This window comes from Schistocerca nitens, chromosome 3, assembly GCF_023898315.1.
Source record: "Schistocerca nitens isolate TAMUIC-IGC-003100 chromosome 3, iqSchNite1.1, whole genome shotgun sequence".
Lineage (NCBI taxonomy): Eukaryota > Metazoa > Arthropoda > Insecta > Orthoptera > Acrididae > Schistocerca > Schistocerca nitens.
This window is the reverse complement of record NC_064616.1, coordinates 890,595,427-890,606,841: the sequence shown is the minus strand read 5'-3', so window position 1 is coordinate 890,606,841 and position 11,415 is coordinate 890,595,427. Positions and strand designations below refer to the sequence as shown.

The window sequence follows — 11,415 nt, the reverse complement described above, 5'->3', positions numbered from 1 at the left end:
AGTCGCTTCTGCCTTGGTGCCAATGATGGTCGTATGCGTGTTTGGCGCCGTGCAGGTGAGCGCCACAATCAGGACTGCATACGACCGAGGCACACAGGGCCAACACCCGGCATCATGGTGTGGGGAGCGATCTCCTACACTGGCCGTACACCACTGGTGATCGTCGAGGGGACACTGAATAGTGCACGGTACATCCAAACCGTCATCGAACCCATCGTTCTACCATTCCTAGACCGGCAAGGGAACTTGCTGTTCCAACAGGACAATGCACGTCCGCATGTATCCCGTGCCACCCAACGTGCTCTAGAAGGTGTAAGTCAACTACCCTGGCCAGCACGATCTCCGGATCTGTCCCCCATTGAGCATGTTTGGGACTGGATGAAGCGTCGTCTCACGCGGTCTGCACGTCCGGCACGAACGCTGGTCCAACTGAGGCGCCAGGTGGAAATGGCATGGCAAGCCGTTCCACAGGACTACATCCAGCATCTCTACGATCGTCTCCATGGGAGAATAGCAGCCTGCATTGCTGCGAAAGGTGGATATACACTGTACTAGTGCCGACATTGTGCATGCTCTGTTGCCTGTCTATGTGCCTGTGGTTCTGTCAGTGTGATCATGTGATGTATCTGACCCCAGGAATGTGTCAATAAAGTTTCCCCTTCCTGGGACAATGAATTCACGGTGTTCTTATTTCAATTTCCAGGAGTGTATTATGCAGCACTTATCGCCCTGGTGGAAAATTATCAAGAGCTGTTTAACGTGAAATATCCAGGATACTGCAGTCATCATTCTTATTTGGGATAAGATAGGACGATAATAAAGCAAACTTGCTAGTTTTTCAGGCTATATGATTTTTTAGTGTGAAGAATGATGATTTCCTGTGGACATGAATCAAAATCACATTAATAATGTGTTCATTACGTGATTGTTCACGTAAGAAGATAAAAATTCACTTGACGCATTCCTGAGAGACAATCTCCACTCATTCCAAATTAATAATATAAGTGTAGACCAGATGTGGCTTAAATTCAAAGAAATAGTATCGGCAGCATTTGTGAGATTTATGTCAAATAGATTAACAAACGACGGGGCTGATCCTCCTTGGTACACAAAACGGGTTAAAACACTGTTGCAGAAACAACGAGACAAACATGCCAAATTTAAACAGACGCAAAATCCCCAAAATTGGCGATCTTTTACAGAAGCTCGAAATTCAGCGCGGACTTAAATGCGAGATGCCTATAACAGTTTCCACAACGAAACTTTGTCTCGAAACCTGGCAAAAATTACAAGGAGATTCTGGTCATATGTGAAGTATGTTAGCGGCAAGCAACAATCAGTGCCTTCTCTGCGTGATAGAAATGGAGATCCTATCGAAGACAGTGTTGCCAAAGCAGAGTTACTAAACACAGCCTTCCGAAATGCCTTCACAAAAGAAGACGAAGTAAATATTCCAGAATACGAATCAAGAACAACTGCCAACATGAGTAACGTAGAAGTAAATATCCTCGGAGTAGTGAAGCAACTTAAATCACTTAATAAAAGCAAGTCTTCTGGTCCAGACTGTATACCAATTTCGTTCCTTTCGGAGTATGCTGATGCATTAGCTCCATACTTAACAATCGTATACAACCGTTTGCTCGACGGAAGATCCGTGCCCAAAGAGCGGAGAGTTGCACAGTCACACCAATATTCAGGAAAGGTAGTAGGAGTTATCCACTAAATTACAGGCTCATATCGTTAACGTCGATATGCAGCAGGATTTTAGAACATATATTGTGTTCGAACATTATGAATTACCTCGAAGAAAACGGTCTATTGACACATACTCAACACGGATTCAGAAAAAAATCGTTTATGCGAAACACAACTACCTCTTTATTCACATGAAGTGTTGAGTGCTATTGACAAGGGATTTCAGTTCGATTCTGTATTTCAGGATTTCCGGAAGGCTTTTGACACTGTACCACACAAGCGGCTCGTACTGAAATTGCGTGCTTATGGTATATCGTCTCAGTTATGTGAGTGGATCTGTGATTTCCTGTCAGAGAGGTCACAGTTCTTAGCAATTGACGGAAAGTCATCGAGTAAAACGGAAGTGATTTCTGGCGTTCCCCAAGGTAGTGTTATAGGCCCTTTGCTGTTCCTTAACTATATAAACGATTTGGGAGACTATCTGAGCAGCCGTTTTCGGTTGTTTGCAGATGACACTGTCGTTTATCGACTAATAAAGTCATCAGAAGATCAAAACAAACTGCAAAACGATTTAGAACAAATATCTGAATGGTGCGAAAAGTGGCAGTTGACCCTAAATAACGAAAAGTGTGAGGTCATCCACATGAGTGCTAAAAGGAACTCGTTAAACTTCGGTTACACAATAAATCAGTCTAATCTAAAAGCCGTTAATTCAACTAAATACCTAGGTATTACAATTACGATCAACTTAAATTGAAAGGAACACATAGAAAATGTTGTGGGGAAGGCTAACCAAAGACTGCTGCGTTTTATTGGCAGGACGCTTAGAAAATGTAACAGACCAACTGAGGAGAGACTGCCTACACTACGCTTGTCCGTCCCCTTTTAGAATACTGCTGCGCAGTGTGGGATCCTTACCAGATAGGACTGACGGAGTATATCGAAAAAGTTCAAAGAAAGGCGGCACGTTTTGTTGCGATGGAATCTTCTCACGAAATCCCAATCACCAACTTTCTCCTCCGAATGCGAAAATATTTTGTTGACACCGACCTACATAGGGAGGAACGATCACCACGATAAAATAAGGAAAATCTGAACTCGTACGGAAAGATGTAGGTGTTTGTTCTTTCCGCGCGCTATACGAGATTGTACACTACTGGCCATTAAAATTGCTACACCAAGAAGAAATGCAGATGATAAACGGGTATTCATTTCACAAATATATTATACTAGAACTGACATGTGATTACATTTTCAAGCAATTTGGGTGCATACATCCTGAGAAATCAGTACCCACAACAACCACCCCTGGCCGTAATAACGGCCTTGATACGACTGGGCATTCAGTCAGAGCTTGGATGTCGTGTACAGGTACAGCTCCCCATGCAGCTTCAACACGATACCACAGTTCATCAAGAGTAGTGACTGGCGTATTGTGACGAGCCAGTTGCTCGGCCACCATTGACCAGACGTTTTCAATTGGTGAGAGATCTGGAGAATGTGCTGGCCAGGGCAGCAGTCGAACATTTTCTGTATCCACAAAGGCCCGTACAGGACCTGCAACATGCGGTCGTGCATTATCCTACTGAAATGTAGGGTTTCACAGGGATCAAATGAAGGGTAGAGCCACTGGTCGTAACACATCTGAAATGTAATGTCCACTGTTCAAAGTACTGTCAATGCGAACAAGAGGTGACCGAGACGTGTAACCAATGGCACCCCTTACCATCACGCCGGGTGATACGCCAGTATGGTGATGATGAATATACGCTTCCAATATGCGTTCACCGCGATGTCGCCAAACATGGATGCGACCACCATGATGCTGTAAACAGAACCTGGATTCATCCGAAAAAGGACGTTTTGCCATTCGTGCACCCAGGTTCGTCGTTGAGTACACTATCGCAGGCGCTCCTGTCTGTGATGCAGTGTCAAGGGTAACCACAGCCATGGTCTCCGAGCTGATAGCTCATGCTGCTGCAAACGTCGTCGAACTGTTCGTGCAGATGGTTGTCGTCTTGCAAACGTCCCCATCTGTTGACTCAGGGATCGAGACGTGGCTGCACGATACGTTACAGCCATGCGGATATGATGCCTGTCATCTCGACTGCTAGTGATACGAGGCTGTTGGGATCTAGCATGGCGTTCCGTATTACCCTCCTGAACCCACTGATTCCATATTCTGCTAACAGTCATTGGATCTCGACCAACACGAGCAGCAATGTCATGATATGATAAACCGCAATCACGATAGGCTACAATCCGACCTTTATCAAAGTCGGAAACGTGATGGTACGCATTTCTCCTCCTTACACGGGGCATCACAACAACGTTTCACCAGGCAACGCCGGTCAACTGCTGTTTGTGTATGAGAAATCGGTTGGAAACGTTCCTCATGTCAGCACGTTGTAGGTGTTGCCACCGGCGCCAAGCTTGTGTGAATGCTCTGAAAAGCTAATCATTTGCATATCACAGCATCTTCTTCCTGTCGGTTAAATTTTGCATCTGTAGCACTTCACCTTCATGGTGTAGCAATTTTAATGGCCAGTAGTGCAATAATAGAGAATTGTGAAGGTGCTTCCATGAACCCTCTGCCAGGCACTTAAATGTGATTTGCAGAGTATCCATGTAGATGTAGATGTAGATTTCCTTGTGTGTGGTACTGTTACCAAGAACATAACATCGCTGCATTACCATTTCTTCCATGCCAAGCATTAAATCATCTTGCAGCATTGACTCAATCAAGTTCCCAAATCACTCAGTCTCTTCGCGAATTAGAATAATTCATGTGAGGCATGCTCTCACATTCTCATAAAAGTTTCAAAGTGCCTCATGTCGTCTACAAATATTTCTGCCCAATGATACGTATCATCCCTCAAAAAGTTGGGCAAGCAATAAACAATGACAATATTTGCACATTTGTCTGGTATTTTCGCCCTGCGTCCAAAAATTCGAAATTTCTGTACTAAAATTCTAGTTGCATTTTCAGGAATGTTTCGAGCTCGGCTCAGGCGGTTGCTGAATGCCTTTTTATGTTCATTATCATGAGCTTGATCACCTGGATACAATCTCAACAAATAAGGCATGAAAGGAAATGCTTCATCTCCAATGATGGCCTGGGGTAGGACAATGGCACTTTCCGGAAGTGGTTTAGTGTCACAGATATTTATTGTACCATTTCATAGGGTTTGTCTCAAACTGAAATTGTTGAAAATATAAACACCTGAATTTTTACTATATCCACCCAAACAACTGAAATAAATCTGTAGTTGGCGTCTACCAGAGACAGCAAGACAGTACTAAAGAATTCCTGGCAATAAACAGAAATTAGGACCAGTATTAAGACTTACTTCAATCTGAATGTGTTCACCATCAGTGACACCAATCAAATTAGTCGACAGTAGGGGGCATTTGACACCCATGGAATCTGTTGTATTCTATAGAGTTTTTGATTTGAAAATGTCAGTTCTCTCTTTCTTGTTTAACATTTTGCAGATTTGAATCGCCAATAACAATGAGCCTACAAAAAATAGATCACGTCTGTAGGCTACATTCCTATCGCACAGTATTCGTTTTGCCTGTGACGCATAGTATCAGTGTAGATCCATGTAAGTGATTGTTACGAATTGGCTTTGTGTAAAGTTATAAACTGGTGTAGTGTGAAAACGCGTTTAGCTAAGACATTGATTGGGGTGTCAGTGTGAAGAGCTTGTGGAGCACTAGAAGGACCCAAAGTAAGAGCAAAAAAATATTGTCACCTCATAACCCGTATCGGGTACAAACCCGAAAGCAGGGTCAATGAAATACAACACTTTGCACCATAACTACATTTTATCACGAACGCCAGCGTACAGCCAGTCTTTGGACTACAGAGTGTGCAACTCGTTATACAAACATTGAATATTGCAGAAGGCAGATGTCTTTACAAACATAGAATATTCCAGAATATAGAAATGTAAGATATTTTAGAAAGTTGCAAAAAATGATCAAGATGATTCAAAAACGTATACTAAGTGAAAAACAGACTTCATCATAACACTTATTAGCCTTGGGTTCCACCATTTCCACATAGATATAGCCTCTAAGATTTCTAATCCCATATTGACTAATTTGGGGTCTTGGTCTTACAAAGACGGGCATAACTTAATGCTGTGTAAGGATAAATTGTGATTTTTTAAACTTTGTTTTAGTTTGAAAAATTGCTAAGTCAGATCTTGCTAATTCAAATAGGCTATATGTTACTGCAGTCACTTTGTTTCCCAAATCTGTAGTAGTTCAGGAAATTGCAAAAGCTCATGAAACCACTCTGTGCATCTGAGTTAGGATTAACAAATTTATGAGTACAAAAGCCATGTTTAGATTTACAATAATAGATGCAAGTTTATGCAAATTCTTGCTTAGTGGCTTAATTAGTGAAAGGCGGTTCTTAAAAATTAGGACAGCAAAAGTGTAGTGGTAAAAGCAGGAATCTAACAGGCCTAACCATACATATGGCAAAAGTAATTTTGGGTGTATTTGAACTTTGATTACAATTATTTTGTACCTTGGTTAGTTTCACAGGAACTGACATATGTTATTTAAGTTCAGAATCCATTTTTCTAGTGTGCGGTGTCAACATGCTCAGCTTGGCTGATTAGCTCAGTCAAAGTTCCACTGTATAGTTTTCAGCAAAACAAATTACACTAATAAAATCAGTACCTTGGAAACAAACACCCAAATAATGAATTCAGGAGAGGCAAAGTATGTTCAAAGTATTGATAGATTCAGGAACATGCTACACGTGTACTTTGTAGATATTTGAATGAAAAGTTAAAAATGTGTAAAACAATAATTATTAACAAGGGTGCAATAAGAGCAGATAGGAGGTTCCAGTTTTCTCTGTTGCAAGCAGTAACAGTTTATTAGTCAAAATACCCTAGTGTTAATAATATCCAGCAAGAAGCATTTTACTCACATCATAAATAAAATACTTACTACTCCTCCTTAACTGAATGATAGCGTTCACGCTTTTCATGTAATGGCTCTGGATTTGATTACTGGTGGTGACAACCCGAATTTTAACTTACACAACCATCATTAATATGGCATCCACTTCCATAACTGAGGTTGTTAACACATGCCTGTATGGTGATGTATTGGTTTGAAACCTGGTGGTGGATGAAATTTTCACCTCCAGTGTTTGGTCAGCAAGAGGAGGAGAGGTGATGGTGTAAAGTTCCTCTTCACCAGTCTTTGCACTGATGTCCTGGATTAAATTCTATACTTCTCCACAGTATCTCGTGAAGTGAGGCCATGTGACACTGCTGATGGTGAGCCATTCATCGGATGGTGACATTAGGCATAGCTACCCTCTTGGTGCTATTTGAACAGAGTAAGCTGTGTGCTGGCACTGGGTTTCACTCTCTCCCTTCTCGCATCATCATCATTATCATCATCCAACACAAACATAACATTACACTCACCTGCACTCTACAATAGATATAAAATGCAGTCCTCACATATCTGCAAGCAAAAGTGCCAATGTGTATGGAGGAAGAACACCCATTCCAACTGGTGACTGAGCTCTTGCCATGGGATATACCAGGCAACAATGTCATATGATGTTTAGATTTTTACTGAAATGGCATCAGACGAAGCTGTGAGCCACATGAGATTTACTATTTATTTGTGTATAAACACTACAATAAAAATTTTATTGCCACACATCCAAGGTGGATCATAATTAATAGTGAAAACTGACATGTATGAAAGTATACAATAACAGAAGCAAAAACATTCCAGTACACCTAGGTCTGCAAGCGGACCGTTTATGGAATAATTGTAAATTTGTGATTATGAGCCACCACTCACTTCAGTATGAAATGTTGTCTTGTTTAGTACAAATGTATATTTTCCTATTAACTCCTCATCTAATTGGACTCATTGACCTTACCTATAGCAGCATTGGGAATGTGATACATGCATGATGGGATAAAGGCACAGTTTGTTGTTGATATGAAGTGGTGGTATCCAATGTGCCAATATGGTTCAAGATTGACACGTCAAGCATAGCTGTACCTTGATTGCCAAGGTCACATGATCTCAATCCCATAGATTTTCCTGTCTGTGGTCATTTCAAAAGTGAAGCATACAGTGCTTCTGTTGATACAGTTGAAGGATTTGAGCATTATACACATGTCAAGATTTACAAGATGATTCGGGGGTTCATAATTCAGTGCAGAGATGAGTGCAATATTGATCCTAAATGTGAAGATGACACCAGGAACACTGCCTTAACTAGTATGAGTGGACATTAAATTGTAAAGTGTAACATGCTGAATTACTTTTGTATTTCTTGTTAAGATAGGCCTTGGGTGGGTGAAATTTTGGACCAATTAGATATGGACTTAATTGAGAAGTTTGCATTCTAATACATTTATATTAATGATGACACTATTTGATACTGAAATCAGTTGCTGTTTTAAACACACATTCACAAATATCTCCCAAGTGGTTCTTTAACATAGCCATGGTTACTGGAATGTTGTTGCTTCTATTAGGCCTAACAAATATCATACACCATGTGCACAAGGTTTGCTCTTAGGCATCTCTGTTTCCCCTCTCATCTTGGTGCACCATATGACCAATTTTGGCACTTGGGTCTCAAACTGGCACTGCATATTACCAAAATAGAGTGTTACCTGTGTATTGTAAAGAAGTAAATTTAATCAATATGCACAATGTGATGCTCTTTTTATAGAAAATAAGCATATCAGTTTTTTAAAAATCATCTCTCTCTCAGTATTTTTCTTGTAATGAGTTTGATAAATTTTTCATTGTTAAAAATTGTTCTACATAGGATAACAGTGTCAACTGAATTTCATAAGAGCAGAGAAGTAGGTAAATTCTAAGGCAGACAAACTATTATAGAACATCTTACGAGGATGAGTAACGTTTAATAACAAAGCATGGAAGTTTCTTAAAAAATGTATTTGTTGTGGTCAAATTCTGTTTGGCAACTATCTACAAATTTTGAGCATCTTCAACTGTATCTGGAAGCTTCCTTCCCAAAGTTTCAGGTAACAATAGAGAGAGCACTCCAGCAAGCAGTGACACTACACCAAATAGTAGCAGTGGCAATGGTTCAACGTAAGTGCCCTGAAATAATACAAAAAATGTAGTAAGAGAAGTGTCACAAAATTAATTACTAAACTAATATTTGTAACAGTGTGCAACAACTGTAACTAGAAATTTTACAATGTATGAGGAACTCATGTCTTAGAAAGAAATTCAGAATTTTACCAGCAGTGGCACAAATGGTGCAACCATAGCACCCAGCCTAGATATGGTAGATGAGGCTCCTACACCAGCACTGCGCATGACTGTTGGATACAGCTCTGCGGTGTAAACCACCACAATACCAAATGAGCATGTGATGCCCAGCTTTCCCAGCAGAAATAATAATACAACTGCCCAGTTAACATCTGTAATTCAATACAAATATAGGAAATATTTGTCATCATGTATGTTTCTAATTCGACATTATATGCCACAAATTATGATATATATGGAAATATATTGTCATTCTTAACTGTCAATGTACTTTCTATTTCATTTGTATTTGCTACAGACCATCAGAGCTTAAAAATATTTAAAATCTAGTTTGAGGAGAAGCAAGAGTGATGTGCTACATTGCCTCCTGACTACCTCTTTCCCTGTCCTCAATCAGGGAGACAGCAGGCTAAGTGTTATATCAGAGCCAAGGTAGCCCCTGAGCACTGGCAACCCATATAACACCACAGAGGACGAGGTTGTCTATGCCCAAAGGTGTACCCAAAAGCACCATGGTAAACACCGGCTATTTACACACAAGATAATGGTAACAGACATTCCGAGCACTACTTCCTGCAGGGGGAGCTTGAGCCACGGCCTGCAGGAAGTATCACTATGCCGAAATCTGACTGGCTGGAGACAGCTATTTAGGCCCAAAGTTCAGTTCATGCCAGATGCCGACCTCGTTTACTGCAACTGTCGAAGATTACGTCTTCGTCTCGGAATTGGGCTGTTACTAGTGTGTGAGCGTGTTACCACAAACTTTTGTGGAAATTAAGAAGTGAACTTTTATTTGCCTCAATTAGGAGACTTTTTTGCATTATTGTTATCTTTCATTTGTATGTTCAGTCGTCAACCTTGTGAACTTACATCAATAAAAGTTGTGTTGTGAAAAATTGTGAATTGCCAGTCACAACACAAGTGGGGGCATAGACAACCTTGTCCTCTGTGGTGTTATATGGGTTGCCGGCCCTCAGGGGCTACCTTAGCTCTGGTATAACACTAAGTAACATGCATGACTGCACAACAATATTGTTCAATTTCAGAGTAAGTAAAAATCAGAAAATTTACTCAATGATAAGGAAAACAATGCCTGACAGGAATTCATTTTAAAAATCGAGTTATTTCAAAAATACTTAATATTTGCTAAAATATTAAAATTACTCAGCACCAAACATCAGAAAGGACTAGATGAGTTTTTGTAAATAAAGTTAATGTTGGCTTGCAAATTTGATAATTTACTACAGTTTGGTACAATAACTGCAGACAATAGTTAAAGGAAAGTAATTGTATACTAAAAAAATGGAAATAATCTGAAAGTATTTGGAAATATCAAAGCATCTGTTTCCCTAATGGCTCTTCATGAAAGAGAAATGCTAGAATTTTGTAACATGTGGTCTACACTATCTGATCAGAAGTATCCAGACACACCTAAGTAATGTGGAATGGAACACTATATGTCATGAAAGGTGGACTGGTAGTATTAAAAGGAGACAGGGTGTATTGTGTTGTCAGTAGAGAAGCAGTAACTAGAGTGGGTCAGTCAGGAGAGCTCAGTGATTTCGAATGTGGACTAGTTATTAGACGTCACCTGAGTAGGAGATCCATCAGGGTATTTCAACACTTCTAAAACTGCCCAAGTCGACTGTTGATGATGTGATTAAGTGGAAATATGAAGGAACTACAATGAAACCAAGACCGGGCAAACCTCATGTACTGAAGCACAGGGACCATTGAGCATCAAGATGGTGGTTGTAAAATATTGCATTAAATCAATGGAAAGCATTGCTCATGAGCTTCAGAGTCCTACCAACTAGCACTATGACTGGTGAGCATAGGGGGTTAGAAAGAATGGGGTGCTTCTCATAAACTAAATATTTCTGTAGTAAATGCTAAGTGATACTTGAGGTGGTGTAAAGAGCAATGCCACTGGAAACTGGATGACTGGAAGCAAATAATGTGGAGTGATTAATCAAGCTATACTTTATGGTAATCAGATGGAAGAGTTTAGGTGTGGCAAATGCTTGGAGAACATTATGTGCCATAAAGTGTAGTGCCAACAATGAAGTATGGGAAAGGTAGTGTAATGGTATGAGGGTATTTTCCATGAACTAGGTGTGGTCTGCTTATTGTGCTTAAGAAAACACTAAATGTAGAAGGATATTAACACATTTTACACCATAATGTACTGCATACAGTAGAGGAACAGTTCAGAGATTATGATCATTTGTATAAGCATGCTGTCAAGGCAGCATCTGTGAGGCAATGAATAGTTTGTGGACAATTTTTTGAAACAAACTGACCTGCCCAGAGTCCTGACCTGAACACAAAGGAACATCTTTGGGATGAGTTAGAATGTTGACTTCACTCAAGAGTCGAGCATTCAACATTACTACTTTCTTTGGTTTC

General features: G+C 40.3%; 1 protein-coding gene across 8 annotated transcripts in view; it reads right to left on the bottom strand.

The window, feature by feature from the left end:
* Window positions 1–8,645: 8,645 nt before the first annotated feature.
* LOC126248944 (organic cation transporter protein) overlaps window positions 8,646–11,415 on the bottom strand; it is a 308,493-nt gene continuing 305,723 nt past the window's right edge. For all 8 annotated transcript variants that reach the window (XM_049950466.1, XM_049950460.1, XM_049950462.1 and 5 more), the window contains 2 exons: window positions 8,977–9,158; window positions 8,646–8,832 (listed from right to left, as the gene is read on the bottom strand). In XM_049950466.1, coding sequence (XP_049806423.1) covers window positions 8,698–8,832; window positions 8,977–9,158 — 317 coding nt within the window. In that variant the 3' untranslated portion in view covers window positions 8,646–8,697. The remainder of the gene's footprint in view (window positions 8,833–8,976; window positions 9,159–11,415) is intronic.